The sequence below is a fragment of the Podarcis melisellensis genome, assembly GCF_964234715.1.
Source record: "Podarcis melisellensis genome assembly, chromosome: 8".
Taxonomy (NCBI): Eukaryota; Metazoa; Chordata; class Lepidosauria; order Squamata; family Lacertidae; genus Podarcis; species Podarcis melisellensis.
Genome location: NC_138540.1, coordinates 13,780,223 through 13,796,095, shown reverse-complemented (window position 1 = coordinate 13,796,095; position 15,873 = coordinate 13,780,223). Strand labels below are relative to the sequence as shown.

The window sequence follows — 15,873 nt, the reverse complement described above, 5'->3', positions numbered from 1 at the left end:
AAGAACAGCCTGCTGGATCAGTCCAATGGCCATCTATTCCTGGTATGTCCCACAGAGGACCTTACGGTCTTCAAATAAAATCATCTTGGAGGTCCCGGGCCACAGGGAGGTTAGGCTGGCCTCAACAAGAGCCAGGGCTTTTTCGGCTGTGGCCCTGATCTGGTGGAACGCTCTGTCACAAGAGACTAGGGCCCTGCGGGACTTGACATCTTTCTGCAGGGCCTGCAAGACAGAGCTGTTCCACCAGGCCTTTGGCCAAGGCACAGCCTGACCCCCTCCTTCGGTAATCCTCACAGAACTCTAGCCCAATGGTTGCCATTAATTTGATTTTGAATTGATTTTAGAATGCATTTCAATTAATTGATTGTGATTTTATGTAAACTGTGTTACTTTTATTGTCGTTGGCTGCTCTGAGCCTGGCTTTGGCTGGGGAGGGCGGGATATAAATAATAATAATAATAATAATAATAATAATAATAATAATAATAATTCCAGCATCTTGTTATCACAGTGGCTGATCGGATGCCTGTTGGAAACCTGCAATCAGGATCTGAGCACAAGAGCACCTTCCCCACCTGCGGTTTCCAGCAACTGGTATCCAGAATCTCTTAAATAAACCCCCCCGGAAGGCTGCAACCAATCAGTGTGGAGTCAGCTTGGGCCAGGTGTTCTTGGACTACGACTCCCATCATCCTTGACTGCTGGTCCTGCTAACCAGGTATATTGGGAGTTGTAGTCCAACAACAGCTGGAGCTCCAGCTTTGAGAAACACTTGTGTGGAGAATACTGAGCTAGACATACCAATAGCCTGACTCAGTATGAGAAAGCTTCCTATGCCTTAAAGAGTGCCAACCGCAGCTCAGTGGCAGAGCCCCTGCCTTGCCTGCAAAACGTCCTAGGTTCAATCGTCAGCACCTCCAGGTGCAGATGAGAATATCCATTGCCTGAAACACTGGCAGTTAGTTCAGACCAGTGTTTCCTAAACTTGGGTCGCCAGCTGTTGTTGGACTACAACTCCCATCACCCCTAGCTAGCAGGACCAGTGGTCAGGAATGTTGGAAACTGTAGTCCAAAACCAGCTGGAGACCCAAATTTGGGAAACATACTGAGCTAGATGGGCCCCGCAGTCTGACTCGATATAAGGCAGTTTCCTGTGTTCCTGTGTTATAGCGACTTTGCTCGAAAAAGTCGAGCCAAAATGCATTTTCAGGCCAATCCATTTTACTCTCCGTTCAACACAACACTGAGCCTCAAGGCAAAAGGCAGGCCGCAATAATCAGCGACCTCCCTGACAGACCGGACAGAAGCGGCTATCATATTTCGGAGAAAAAAGGTCTCGCTGTGCAGACTGCCATGGAATTAGGAAAAGCACATTCCTGAATTCCTCTTTTTGTAGGAGACTGACACCTGATGCCTGCCTGGCATTTGCACTCTCTGGAGGGAGGTCAGTTTGAACGAAAAGAGAAAAAAGCCCTACCATTTGCCAAAGTTGGGCTTTGCCACGCTGCTCTCCCCCAACTGTCCCTCCCACGAAACCTTTCCAAGGCATACGTGCGGAGCGTGATTTCAGATGGGGCAGGGATGGGTGTCCCAGCCTTACCGTTAGGCAGAAAATTTTGCCCAGTTATTCACCATTATCTAACTCTCAGCCTTAGGTGTCAAAATAATTTGGCTTTGGGTACGATGCAACATAACAGGGGAGCAGAGGCATTTCCTGGGCTTTGCCCTGCCCTCTGGCTGAGTGCGTCTCCTCTCCTGACTCCCTGAATCAGACATGTATGAACAGATCATTACCCCAGGTGACCAGTCAGGAAGAAAATCTTCCCTGCATCATAAATGAATTGCAATTTAACCACCTTTTTGCTTTCTGATGCGTGGCCACGACAGAGCTGGAAACATTTCGCCTGCCGAAAATCTAAAATATTTTTACAACCATAATTCCTGGCAGCTCCTCATTCCTCCTGAAGCGTTGTCCACGCAGGGTTGGCTGGTGGGGTTCCCTCCCCTTTGCATTTAAGAATCAGAACGGTGGATTTTTTTTGTCCCGTTCTTAGATGACAGCTTCATAAGCTGTGTTAGCTAATATGGAACATTGAGCAAATCCTCATGCAGTGTTTTCTGCTAGGACAAAATAAATCTCAAACTCATACCCCAAGCACTTTGTCCTGTGCCCCACACTCATGCCCAAGTCCAGTTTGTACTTTCAGGGACCAGCAACACACATTAAAAATCAGTGTGGGGACATATTTTGCAAGGGTTTCTGTGTGTGAGAGAGATGCATCTTTCTAACTCCCTTGTATGATCTTGGTTAAACATAAGAGGAGTCTTGAAGCTGGATCAGGCCAAAGGCACATCTAGTCTGGCTTCTGACCCCCCCAGAAGGAAACTCCCAACAGGACCTAAGCACAAAAGCACTCCCCACACTTGTAATTCGCAGCAACTTGTATTCAGAGGCGTACCCCAAATCGGACTTCAAATACCCAAGGTCTTAACGGGGAAAACGCTTTATATGATCTTCACCAAATGCTTGCCAGACCAGACCCTAAACAAGTTCTCTTGGAAGTAGGATCACCGCAGATTTCGGCCAGAATTTACACCCCACCTCCCCTCAAAAGCAACGGTTCTCTATTCCACATTAACCAGCATGGAGTAAAAAGGCCTGAACTTTTGTGCATAATCGTAAATTCCAGTGGCGTAGCGTGGGTTGTCAGCACCCGGGGCAAGGCAAGTAATTTGCGCCCCCTAACCCGTGGATTTGCGCCCCCTAACCCTAACCCCCAGATGTTGCGCCCGGTGCAGCCGCCCCCCCTGCACCCCCCACGCTACGCCACTGGTAAATTCAGCATCCTGCACTCTCAGGGGCCAAATATTGGTGGGCAATCCAGTGCCCCTCAGGCCTGGTGAGGGCGAGGCACAAGGCAGGGAGCCCAACCTGTAGATCCAATGACAGGCGCAGCCAACTAAATCTCGGTTTGTCTCCATGCTGAGGGGAGAAAATGGGTGCCAAGCAAGCTCCCCCAGGATGTGGGGCGCTGCCTGGGTTTTCCAGCTCGGAGACTTACCGTCCTGTCGCTTGGCTCCTCCGTGGGTGCCCTGGGCGGCGAAGAAGAGCAGGATCAGCAGCATCTGGGACCGGAGGGGCATCGTGGGAACGGTGCCGCTTCGGGGGCGAAAGTAACTCTCACTTTTCGCGGGGGAGAAGGAAAGGCATCTGGGATGCAACTGCCCAAGTCCCTCCCAGCCGTCCCGGGGCTGGTGTGCCACGCAATAAACAACGCCCCTCCGGAGGGGAGCTCCTCCTTTCTTTCTTTAGCTCAGCCCCACCGTATCCTGCCCACCCCACTTTCGTTTCTGCCCCCCTGGATCACCGAGATATCCTGGGCAGGGATGCAGCTCAGGGGCAGAGCTCCTGCTTTGCACGCAGAAGATCCCGCTCCGGCAGCATCTCCAGGAAGAGCTGCGGAAAGCCGCCGCTGCCAGTCAGTGTCGACAATACTGAGCTCGGTGGAGCAAGAAAATGGCAGAGCTCCCTACCCGCATGTAGAAAAGCCCCAGATTCAGTCCTCAGCATCTTCCAGGCAGGACCGGGACTGTCCCCTGGCTGAAAGCCAGAAAAGCATTGTCGACAATGCAGAGCTAGGGTCTGACTCTGTATAAGGGAGCTTCGTGTGTTGCATGAGAGTCTTCATCTCAAGGCAGCCCACGTTGGGCAAAAGATTCCTGCATTGCACGGGGTCGGACTAGATGACCCTGGGGATGGGATGGATCCCGTCCAGCTCTACAATTCCATGATTCTATGCTTTGCAAGAAGGTCCCAGGTTCGATCCCCAGCAGCATCTCCAGGGCTGGGAAAAGACTCCCTGTCTGAAAAATGCTCTTGCTGTGGAAACGTGCACTCTGCAGATGCCCAGAGGCACGTTGACCATAGTCTTCCTTTAAAATAAAAATTAAAAAATTCTGCGGGCGGCGGCGGCGGCAGCAGGAGGAGCAGCGCCAGCCGCGGGATCCGCCTGACGGCCGGGGCTTGCCCTTCCCGCTGGGCCGTCACTCAGCCGCCCCCGCCCCGCCTCGCCGTTCACGAGAGAGCCCGTCCGGCTGAGGCGAAGCCAGCGCCTCGCTCCGCGGCCGGGAAGAAGCCGCCCAACCCCCGCTCCGCCCTTGCGTCCTTCGTTCCGAGAGAGCCGCTGCCGCCGCCGAGCGGGCAGGCGGGCGAGCGAGCCGAGGCCGCGCGCTGCTGGTGGGGCGAGCGCGACTAGGCCTCGGAGCCGGGGCCTCGCGTAGCCGCGCCGCCCGGCGGCCATGAGGTAGCGGGCGGGCTGGCGGCGAGCGGCGTCCCGCTGTCTCCTTGCACCTGACTGCTCTGCCCCCTCGCCGTCCTCCATGTGGATGCAGCAGCGGCTGAAGGGGCTGCCGGGCCTGCTGTCGAGCAGCTGGGCGAGGCGCCTGCTGGCCCTGCTGGGCTTCCTGCTGGTGGCCTACTGGTACCTCGGAGGGGCCTGGCCTCGACTCCTGCCCTGGAGTTCCCGGCAGCCGCCCGGGGGCGCGGCGGGGCTCTGCCTGCAGGCCGAGACACGGGCCTGGCAGGCCTGGGCGCAGCAAGGGGAAGCCAGGCTGCTGCCTCAGGCCCCCGGGCACCCGGCAGGCAGCGACGATGCCAGCTCCCCACCCGCCCTGGTGGGCAACGGCTACCTGCTGCTGGACGCCACAGCCAACCGGCTCTGGGTGGCAGCCTCGGCGGGGAAAGGCCCAGCGCCCACCTTGGCCCATGCCACCGAATACGCCGCCTTGGCACAGCTCCGGCCACCGGCTAATGCCATCGCCGAAGTGGGGGCTGCCGTGGCCATGCTGAAGGAAGGTGCTGTCCGTTGGGCCCGGTGTGTCCAGACCGGGCCGGCAGCCTCCGAGGCGGCCGGTGGGGGCTGCGTCACCATCCGGGAGGAGCTGCTAGCCCACCGCGGGCGCCCCCACCTCTACCTGCAGCGAGTAGCCATCGCCAACCCCACCGACCGCTTGGTGGCCTTTGAGGTGTCCAGTCCGGCTTCAGCCGCCTCCGGAGGAAATGGCGGCGGGAAGTTCATCACCAGCATGGAGAAGTCGGGAGACCGGCAGTTCTTCCTCTCCTCTGGGCGGGTGCTGCAGCCCGTGGGCGACAAGGTGGTTCTGGTGGTGGTGGCGGCCAAGAAGCTGGTCAACCGGGTGCAGGTGGCGCCCAAGTCCCAGTTCGATGAGACCCTGCTGTCCGTGGTGCACACCTCGGAGCCCGTCGAGGCCGCCCGTGTGGACGAAGCCTTCGGCAGGCTCCGGGAAGCGGCCAAAAAGGAGATGCTGGAAGTCATGAGGATGAGGACAGAGGACTTGGTGCAGGAACACAGGCAGGCGTGGGCCGACCTGTTTATCTCAGGTGAGAGCTGGGCTGGCGCGGCCCCGGCTTGGAACGAAATGGCAACGTCAAGCTCTATGGTGTCCCCTCAGTCCAGGGCCAGATCCAGGTTCGAGGTGGAGGCTTTTTGCAAAGTGCTCCCTATTCCTGTCTCGGCCTGTCCTGGCAGCAGTGGGAGATGGCCATAGCAGCTGCGCTGTGAATTTCCACTATTTTAATTGCACCCACCAAAAAGTACTGTATTTTTCGCTCTATAAGACGCACCAGACCACAAGACGCACCTAGTTTTTGGAGGAGGAAAACAAGAAAAAAAATATTCTGAATCTCAGAAGCCAGAACAGCAAGAGGGATCGCTGCGCAGTGAAAGCAGCAGTCCTCCTTGCTGTTCTGGTTTCTGGGATAGCTGCGCAGCCTGCATTCGCTTCAAAAGATGCACACACATTTCCCCTTACTTTTTAGGAGGGAAAAAGTGAGTCTTATAGAGCAAAAAATCAGAGGCATTGTGGGGCATTTAAAGGCTGGTGCCTGCGTGGTGCTATTTAGAGCTGCTGGAAACATATTTGGACTGAGTCCCCACCAGCACGCTGGAGCCCACCTGCCGGCACCGATGCATAATTGAGATAGGATCGATGCTGTTTGTCACTTGCACCTTCCACTCTTTGAGGGTATTGTAGGGAGGGTGAGATTTGGGAGATGTGTATAAACCATGAGCATTTGGCCTGGATCTGTGAAAGAATAGGAGTTACTCCTGGTAGGCATTACATCAGAGGGGTGCCTTTTTCTTGATGTACAGCAGGGCATAGGAAGGTGCAGGCTTTCACACATGGTTGGACTCGTACTCAGCCCCACTCAGCATGCCCGGGGGGCAGGACTGATAGGAGTTGTCACCCAAGCAACACCTGTAGGTTCAGCATTCCCGGTGCACAGAAATCAAAGAGGATTATGTCCAGTAATATAAGAAGTGGTCTTCAATAGAAGTTAGCATATTGGACCATCTACCTCAGTATTGTCCACACTGGCTGGTAGTGGCTCCCCAGGAAATTCAAGCAGGGGTCTTTTCCCAGCCCTATGTGGAGATGCCAGGACGGTCTGTGTGCAAATCAGATGTTCTACCACTTCCTTTCCAGGAGGAAGTAGTTCTCTTTCTGGTGGGCAGAGGCATTCTGGGGCAGGTTGCAGGTAGCTTTTCTTCAGTTATGATCCTGCAAAGAAAAGATTTGAGAACGGGCACACAGTTTTCCCTTTTAAAGAAGAGCATGTGATTGCATCGTACTGCTTACGCTTCATGGTTGCTAGTGCTAATATATTATCCTTTTCATAGGCTTTAACAGTAGGCTGTCTTGAGAGAGCTAAGAAGTATAAAGAAACAAGGTTAAGGGCTTGTTAAGCAGAAGCAAGCAACTCATGTGACATTGATGTTGGGGCTGTTTATATCCCATACTGCTCATCAGCTAGGCAGTCTTGTTTCCTGCATGTGTGTTGGCTTCTTCAAGGATGCTTCTTAAGCGCATGCACATGCAGAGTTCATCTTCTTCCTTCCTGATTAACTGTGGCCCACTTCCACCCTCTGGGAAATAAGGAACAGAGCTTCTGGGGCATGTGATGTAACATATTGGTTTGGTTGTTAGAGCCCTGTGACCTTGCATTTTGCCCTTCTGTATAATCCAGAATTCTATGTGGATGGGCCTGATAAAATGCCCTTTCAGAGAAGTGGGAGGGGCTGTCACTTAGCGGCAGAACACACACTTTGTTTGCAGAATGCTGCACCTTTGATTCCTGTCCTAAACTCCAGCGAGCGACTGCCAGTCAGTGTCAACAGTATTGTACTAGATGGGCTAACTTGGTATAAGGCAACTTATTGTGTTCAAAGGAACATGGGAAGCTGTCTTCTGCTGAGTCAAGCTATTGGTCCATCTAGCTTAGTGCTGCCTACTCCAGCTGGCAGTGGCTCTCCAGGATTTCAGGGAGGGAGCCCTATCTGGTGATGACGATGATGATAATAATAATAATTTATTTATATCCCGCCCTCCCCAGCTGAAGCCCGGCTCAGAGTGGCTGGTGAGGCCTTCTGTATGCAGAACAGATGCTCTACCACTGGGCTGTTTCCCTTCCCCGAGAATTCCTCTTCCCTTTCCCTCCCTGGCTAATGAGAGTGACTAATTCTGATATGACCTTTTCCTCACATGCTTCATGAAGCATTCTAGTGGATTAAACAATGTGTCAATCAAACCACCATCTCACCCTCTGGTTCGAAACTTTACACAATATTAATGCTTCTAAACTTTATGTCTGCTTCTAAGGTGTACATTTAGTTGCCTTGAGATACTTCATATCTGGCAACCAAGGAAGCAAATAAATAATAAGGGAAATAAACTCGGCATGTAAACTCTGGAATTGGCTTCTCCCACAAGTTGCAGAGATGGATGCCAGTTTGGAAAGGGGGACAGACAAATGCTTGGAGGCTCCTAACCACCATGGTTAGGTTCTTCCTCCGCTGTCAGAGGCACTGTCTGGGAATCACAAGTGAGAGGTGATGTTGCACTCAGGTCCTGCTTACCCGCTTCCCAGAGGTATCTGGTTGGCCACAGTGACAACAGGATACAGGACTATATGGACCTTTGGCCGGATCCAGCTGCAGAGCTCTTCTTATGTTATCATGTTCCTTTGTTGATCCTCAGGTCTGATTACCAAAACACTGCAGCCTTATAAAAACTAGTCACCCACTCAGCCACATAGTTTTCCTGGGAGTGCTGCAAAGTGGATTAAAATAGGAGGCATGTGACTATACAGAGGTGCAATTTCTTGGAGGAGTTTCTTCTCTTAACTCTTCCGTTACATTTCACTCCCTACCGCCAGCCTTGTGGCTACGATCCTTTCATTTGTGTGCAAGCACAGACTTCCAGTTCCTTCACACTTCTAAATTTGCAGCTGCCTGAGTAGAGAAACAGGATTTCAAAAGGGGGGAGGGAAGCCCAAGCTATAATTCATGTCCATCTCTGAGGTTTGATGTGTGGGCCATTCCAAGTGGCTTGTTCGCAGCCAAGCCTGCCTCGCGCGGTGGTTGTAAGGATCAAATGGTGGGCAGCCCGTCAAAGAACAGGATGCTGGACTAGGTGGATCATTGGCCTGATCCTGCAGGCTCTTCTTATGTTCTTATATATAAGCTCTGAGTTATGGAGGAAAAATCTCCGTAATAATTCCTCTGTCCGTTTCAGGGGTCGAGATGAGGAAGATCACCGATGCTCACACCCCCTCAAGTGACACCGTCAACATGACCCTGTATTACGTCCTCTCCACCACGCCCTCTCCCCTCCTTGACCCTCTCATTGGCAGCGAGGAGAGAGAGAAGATGGAGGCCACCCTGAACTACGCTGACCACTGCTTCAGCGGCCACGCCACAATGCACGCCGAGAACCTCTGGCCGGGCCGGCTCTCAACTGTCCCCCAGATCCTCCAGCTCTCAAACTTGTGGAAGCTGACTCTCCAGAAGCGCGGCTGCAGAGGCCTGGTCGCAACAGGGGCCCACGGCCTCATGCAAGGGATGGTGCTCAGCTTCGGCGGGCTCCAGTTCACGGAGAACCACCTCCAGTTCCAGGCCGACCCTGACGTGCTCCACAATAGCTACTCCCTGCGCGGCATCCACTACAACAAGGACCTGATAAACTTGGCCGTCCTGCTGGACTCGGACGGGAAGCCCTTCCTGCATGTCTCGGTCAAGTTCCAGGACAAGCCAGTCAAGCTGTACGCCTGCGAGGGAGGCTGCGCCAACGACCCCATCGAGCTCACGTCGGAGCCACGAGGACACACCTTCCCCGTCATGGTGACGCAGCCCATCACCCCGCTGCTCTACATCTCCACGGATCTGGTCCACCTGCAAGACCTGAGGCACACTCTGCACCTGAAAGCCATCTTGGACCACGAGGAGCACATGGCCAAGCAGTACCCTGGCCTGCCCTTCCTCTTCTGGTTCAGCGTGGCTTCCCTCATCACCCTATTCCACTTGTTCCTCTTCAAACTCATCTACAACGAGTACTGCGGGCCAGGAGCCAAGCCGCTCTTTCGGAGCAAGGTATAAACCCTCGCCAGCCGGGCCTGCTTCAGATGCCTGATGTTCAGCAGACCGACTCAGCCTCTTGGGTTGCCTTTTGTGTGTGTGTAATCCAACCCCCCCGCCCCCCTCCTGGAGCCAGGGAGCCAGGAGTTTTGAACGATCTGCAGGTGAGCAGCATCCCTGCGTGGAAGGCAACCAGACCTTGCCTGGGAGCCTATAAAGAGGAGTCTGAACACTTTTATTTTTAATTTTCCAAACTGCAGTGTTGGCTCCTTTACAAGAAAGTATTTGGGGTGGGTGCACACCAGCAGTTTCTGCTTCATTGGGGTCCCTTGTGGAACGCCTTCACATTAAAACGATCTCCCAGTGGCTGTCCCGAAGGTAGCTCACCAGTTATAATGCTCTGATCTTGCTGTGTTGCCACCCCAGGACCGTCAATAGAAAGGGGATTTGACCAACTGCTAAGCTAGTATTAAGTGTGTTTGCTGTATAGACATGCACACAATTTCCCTTGAAGGAGAGCAGGTGGTGTTAACTGCTCCCTGTAAATCAATCATCTGTGTTGCAGGTGGCCCTGCTGCTAGTCCCAGAGGTAGGAAAGGTGTGTGGAGTCTTATTAGATGAGAAGTGCCCCGCTCACGGTGCAGTGGAGGTACAGAGGAACCAGTGGAGTGAAACGCCTTTGATGCTAACTCCTATGGGGAAAGAAGGCTTTCCTTGACAGGTTAAATGTTCAGCGTTTGCCAGGAATCGAATAGCCCAAGAGGCGGTGATGGGGAGGCTTCAGGTCGCAGCCTGCTTTTTCCCCCCTCTGGAGCTGAAATGTCATGTGGGGTTTGAGCTTTGCCACATCCCACAAGACCTGATGAGGCACTTCGCTTTGGTGCTCTGGATGACACTTAGGAAAGAGGTGTCATCATTAACGGCACCAAAGGCCAGATTTTAGTGTTAAACCATAGGGGAGAAAAGTGGCAGGTGAGCAGCTCTTTCCATTCACAAAACAAAAATTACAATCCCCACTCCACCCTAATAAAGCATGCAACCAAGGGAGAGAAGTGGCTGGAAGTCTTTTGCATATAGTGTGTGTACTACTGGAATCCCGGAAGTCCGCAGTGTGCTCTCTTCATCCACTGCTGTGTGTTCAGGGGGGGTGTCCTTTTTACTCCTGGAAGATCTGAGGCCCCTGTTGCCTCTTTTGGGGTTCGTCCCCCCCGCAATGCAGACCTGTTAACCATCAAGCAGCTGGTGCAACCAGCATTGTCGTCACCCGGAAAAAGTTGCTGATGAAGAAGACTCTATTCAGGGTGGGGGTTTGCCTGGGTGCCACTCAAAGCACTAGCCCCCCCCCCCGGGCCCGCTTGCAGATTCTCAACACCTGAAAGACAACGTCACAGTGAGAGTTCAACGTCTTTCAGGTCGGAGGCCAGGAGGTGGAGCCAAGACTGGGGAGTGGGGAAGAGAGAGACACTTTGGAGACTTTGCAAGTTCTCGCTTGGTGCTTTCCAGATGTTTTGAACTACATCTCCCTGCGTGCTGGATAGGGCTGATTGGCGTTGTATTCCAAAACACCTGGAAGGCCCAAGGCTGGCAAAAGACCTTACCGAGAGAGAAGGTGGGAGGGGGGTAAGAGTTTGCCTTTCCCTGTAGCGGTGCCATCAGCAGTTTTCTTGCTTAAAACAAAACCTGGAGTTTTTGCACTGCAAAATGTTCAGCTTTAGAGATAGAATCTGTTTGCTAACATTAAATGTTTTTAAGAGCTCCTGCTCTGTGTGTGTGTGTGTCTGTGTGTGTGCGTGTGCGCACACCTGTGAGCTAGACAATGTAGACTGACACCCTGCGCTATTAACTGAACCAAAAGATCTCTGCGTCTTGAGTGTGTGAATGACTCCGATCTCTCAGCGACCCAGCACTGGACAAGACTTCAGCTGAAGAACAAGGAACTTTTTGAAAGCAACATATGCCCTTTTGTGCCTTGGTGGGAGGGTTCATGGGTGGGTCGGGGAAATGAAAATGTCTCTGGTAAGAAATTATACTAGCACTTGTGTTTCTTTCCCATCTCTGTCTCTCTCACCGCTCTCTTACAGGGCCGTCAGCTTCCATTAACATCTACTCTCTTTAGTGGAGAATACTTGAAAATTACATGTTGGCTTGTTATGTTTAGTGTTTATAGGAAATGAATAAAATCCCATCTTCTCCCCTCCCCTCTCTTTTTTAGTTTTTTGTTTTTTGGCTGGTTCCCAATCTAATTCAAGATTTCCCCCACCCGACCCTGTAATTGAATGTTGGCTCATTCTTTTCATGTACTTTAATTTATTGTTGTTAAAAATGTGATGTTGATTCTTTGCACTCGCAGTGCTACTCTGCAGAGTGAGTTAACAGCAATTAAGAATGTCTGTGTGTTCATCTCTCACAGGTTAACGCTTGTGCTGGTAATGAATTTCTCTGCCTTCTCCGTAAGCATAATGTACAAAATAGTCTACTTTAATTAGCATTTGGAGGAAGGGGGAGGAGAAATAGTTATTGCTCCAAACCTGTTGCAGTGTTCTCTTTTCTAAGCTTCTGGATTGTGGGGAGACATAGACTTTCTGATGATTTGAATGTGATTTGTTTTATTTAAAACACCAAAGGTTTTGAGGTTGGGTGGGTTGTTGTTTTTTTCTAGGAAATAAAAACTTTCCAAATCAATACCTACTGACTCCATCAACATTTTTTATATTTTGGGGGGTGGGTTGTTTTGTTTTTGCTTATTTTTTGCATTTATATATCACTTTTTTCTCCAAGTGGCTCGAGTTGGCATACATGGTTCTCACCTTTCTTATTTAATCTCCACGACAACCCTGTGAGGTTGGTTAGGCTGAGAAGCAGTGACTGGCCCAAGATCACCCAGTGAGCTTCATGACCGAGTAGGGATTGAACCCTGATCTCTGAGGTCCTAGTCCTTACACTCTCACCATGACACCACACTGGCTCTCAACAGAAACCTAAATAATAATTGTCCGTAACACTCCCTAGGGACCCACACTGCCCCTGGTATGCGACAAACCTCTCCTGGCATTGTCCAGTGTGGCACTCTCCCAGAATGGACATCAGTCTTCATTGCGGTGTGCTCAGTGACACAGGTCAGATGAGCCTGTGCACGCTATTAATTCACAGAGTCTGCCGTGACGACTGGAAGTGTGAACGTGAGCATTCTTAGATTTATTTTGCAATATTTACAGGACAAATCACAATGGCGTCTGCTCTCTTCTTCAGCAGATGCACAGAAAGAAACACAGTTCAAAAGCACAACGTAACGGAAAGAGATAAGACTAACTTCCGTCTTCAGACTTTCCCAGCTCAGGAACGTAAACAGTGACATGTGACTTTCCAGCCACATATCAGCAATGGAGGAGTGGTTTGCTAACAATAATTACCATGTCTTCATGTTATAACTTCCCTGCTTGGCAGTATCTAAAGGTTTCTTCTTATTTACATTTTGCAAAACGCTTTTTATTCATCCTGTACTACTAGCTTTAATGCAGGTGGAAGGAGCAGTTTGCTGCTGCATTCCTTGTGGGGTGCAACCTGCTACCTCTCCTCAGAGCAATGGCAGCTGGTGCCCTTGGGGGCTGCTGGGGTGGAAGGCAGGGAGCACCACAGTAGGCAGAGTCAGTGACTCTGGAAGAGTCCAAACCTCCCTTTTTACATCTATAATCATTTTTATTTGATTTTACAAATATAGAATTATAACAATCCAAATTACACATCCCTATTTAGAGATTTCTCCAAATCTCTGGACTTCCCACCTTCCCCTCCATGGATCCTATTGTCCATCTTCTCAACTGCATATACCGTATTTTTTGCCCTATAGGACACACTTTTCCCCCTCCAAAAATGAAGGGGAAATGTGTGTGCGTCCTATGGGGCGAGTGCAGGCTTTCGCTGAAGCCTGGAGAGCGAGAGGGGTCGGTGCGCACCGACCCCTCTCGCTCTCCAGGCTTCAGGAGAGCCCCAGTGCCAGCCCCACAAGGTCGGGGGACAGAGGGAGGCGGAACACCGCCATCCTGCTGTCTCCCGAAGTGGTTTGGAGGCTGACGGCGGGGAGACCCCGCCGCCAGCCCCGCAAGCTCCAGGGACAGCTGGGAGGCGCAGCGCGTCTTCCCGCTGTCCCCGGACCTGATAAGGTGGACGGCGGGGAGAAGAGCGCTTCTCCCCACTGCCTGCCCCACAAGCTCCGGGGACAGCTGGGAGGTGCAGTACGTCTTCCCACTGTCCCCGGACCTGGTCTGAAGGCGGGCTGTGGGGAGAAGAGCGCTTCTCCCCGCTGCCTGCCCCACAAGCGCCTGGGGGGGGAAATAATTTTTTTTTCTTTATTTCTCCCCAAAAAAACTTGGTGCGTCCTATGGGCCGGTGCGTCCTATGCTGCGAAAAATACGGTAATTTCATAGTCCATATTTTATATCTTTCCATATTATCCAGAATATTCACTACATTACAAGTGTTATTAAAATCCTGCTAAAGTTTTCATCTGCTTACAGTAGTCTCCTAGATAAATTATATTTTTTCCCATTCTTCATTGAAGTTTTGGTCTTCTTGGTTTCTGAGCCTTCTGGTCAATTTTGTCGCTTCGGCATAGTCCAACAGCTTGGTTTGCCATTCCTCTCTAGTAAGGACTTTGTCTTCTTACCATCTCTGGGCTAGTAGCATTCACATTGCTGTTGTCACATATATGAAAAGTTTTTTCTGTTCCTTTGGAATGTCGGTACCTACAATTCCTAATAAAAGGCTTCTGGGTTTGTTTGTTTTTACAAAAGTTATTTTAAACCTTTTTTTCCATTCATTATACGGTAAGTTGGAATCTGGAGTGTTGCTAGACTGCAGGAGTCCTGCATTCTGAAGTTCTAAGTTAAGAACAGAAGCGGAACCTTTTAAATTGACAGTTATAGCTTGTGGGTGGCTTAAGAAGTGCTGATCCTTGTCCTTTAATTCTCTCTTTTTTTATAAGATATTTATTAAAATTTTTAGAGATACAAAAAGAAAAAAGAAAAAACATCATTTTAAACAAAATAAAATAAAATACAAAAAAGAAATATAAAAAAGAAAGAGCAGAGAATTAGAATCCATTAAGCAAAAAGAAAAAACAAGGAAAAATACAACAAATCTTCCCATTACTTATCTTTCATTAGCTTATTTCCCTGACCTCACACCTCCCTTTTTTGTATTCTAGGTCAATTATCCATTTCAGCAAATCCTTTCCCTCTTTTCAAATTTTTGTCCTGTCATTTATCTTAATATTAATATAACTTTACTTTTCCTCCTTTCACCAATTAACAGTCTGTTTTTTCCTAAATCTTTGTAACATTTCTGCTAAAATCACATAAATTCATTCCAACATCATACTAACCTACATTAATTTTGCAATGTTTCTGTAAATAGTCTTTAAATTTCTTCCTCCACTGACTCTTCTCCCTGGTCTTGTCCTTTAATTCTCCAAACATAGAGGTGTTGAAACCAAGTTAATAAAGTCTCGAGGGAGAAGGCTCCGGTTTACCAGAAGCAAGTGGCATTTTAGGGCGTATTCTGAAGCAAGGGACTTGTTGGCCACCTTTGACATGCCCAGCTTGAGTTCCTGAGAGCATTCTTAGGACTTTGCTGTATCTGGCAAGAATTAAATACCAGAAAACCACTTCCGAACTGGAGAGGGGGTGGAGTTGTGGGCTTCACGCCCTCTCCACGTGCGCGGAGGCTGGCTCTCAACCTCTGCACGATTGAGGGTATCCCCGGCCGCGTCATCCTAGGGGGCGTGTGGCTTGTGCTTTATTACTCTGGCACGGGCGGGGATCTACCTCTTTTGGACACCTTAGCTCTTCGGGTTTGCTTCCTGTTTTTTGTTCCTGTTTCAGCTGATCTGCGTCGTGGAGCGTCGCCTTGGAAAGAGGTTTTTCCCCCCTGCCTCCTGCACTGTTTACGACCGCCGTCGGAAGAGCCGTTCTTCTGCCATTTCGACCGGCACAAATCGGCTTGGACCAGTTCAAACCAGCCTAGACCTGTTGCAACCAGTCAGAGCTACTTCCAACCAGTCTGGAACAGTTCAAACTTTTCCAAATGGTTTGGGCTGGTTTGAACCGGCTTGGACTGGATCCAACTGGTATGAACTGGTTCCAATCGGTCTGGGCTGTTTCCAAGCGGCATAGACCTGTTCCAACTGGCCTGGACCTGTTCTAACCAGCTTGAGGCCAGGGACATCGCTGCTGCTGCATCCATAAAAGACTCCAAGGAGGCCTGGGACACTGCTGCCGCCGCTCTGCCGGTGAGTCTTGGGGAGGACCGCTCCCCCTGCAAGCCCACTCTCCATCAGGCCAGGGGGCGGGGCCCACGCTCACCACTGCCGCAGCTTTGGAGGACACTAGTGCTGCTGCAGCGGTTGTTTGAAGTGTTTTTATATGTTTTAAACTGTTTATTT

At 50.8% G+C, this 15,873-nt stretch overlaps 2 protein-coding genes across 2 annotated transcripts in view; one reads left to right on the top strand and one right to left on the bottom strand.

The window, feature by feature from the left end:
- The window catches only part of PLOD1 (procollagen-lysine,2-oxoglutarate 5-dioxygenase 1), a 34,147-nt gene extending 30,864 nt beyond the window's left edge, over window positions 1-3,283 (bottom strand). Inside the window, exon 1 of the mRNA XM_081923595.1 lies at window positions 3,063-3,283. Coding sequence (XP_081779721.1) covers window positions 3,063-3,144 — 82 coding nt within the window. The 5' untranslated portion in view covers window positions 3,145-3,283. The remainder of the gene's footprint in view (window positions 1-3,062) is intronic.
- Window positions 3,284-3,845: 562 nt separating this feature from the next.
- On the top strand, window positions 3,846-10,884 carry KIAA2013. Its single transcript, XM_081923630.1, has 2 exons — window positions 3,846-5,401; window positions 8,596-10,884. The coding sequence occupies exons 1-2, from the start codon at window positions 4,381-4,383 to the stop codon at window positions 9,453-9,455; spliced, it is 1,881 nt and encodes a 626-aa protein (XP_081779756.1). The 5' UTR covers window positions 3,846-4,380; the 3' UTR covers window positions 9,456-10,884.
- The last annotated feature ends 4,989 nt before the right edge of the window (window positions 10,885-15,873 follow it).

What these genes read in the sequence shown, in the direction of transcription:
- KIAA2013 (XM_081923630.1), top strand. Translation starts at nt 4,381, where the DNA reads ATGTGGATGCAGCAGCGGCTGAAGGGGCTGCCGGGCCTGCTGTCGAGC. An exon ending in GGCCGACCTGTTTATCTCAG is followed by an intron (nt 5,402 to 8,595) that starts GTGAGAGCTGGG and finishes TGTCCGTTTCAG; the next exon opens with GGGTCGAGATGAGGAAGATC.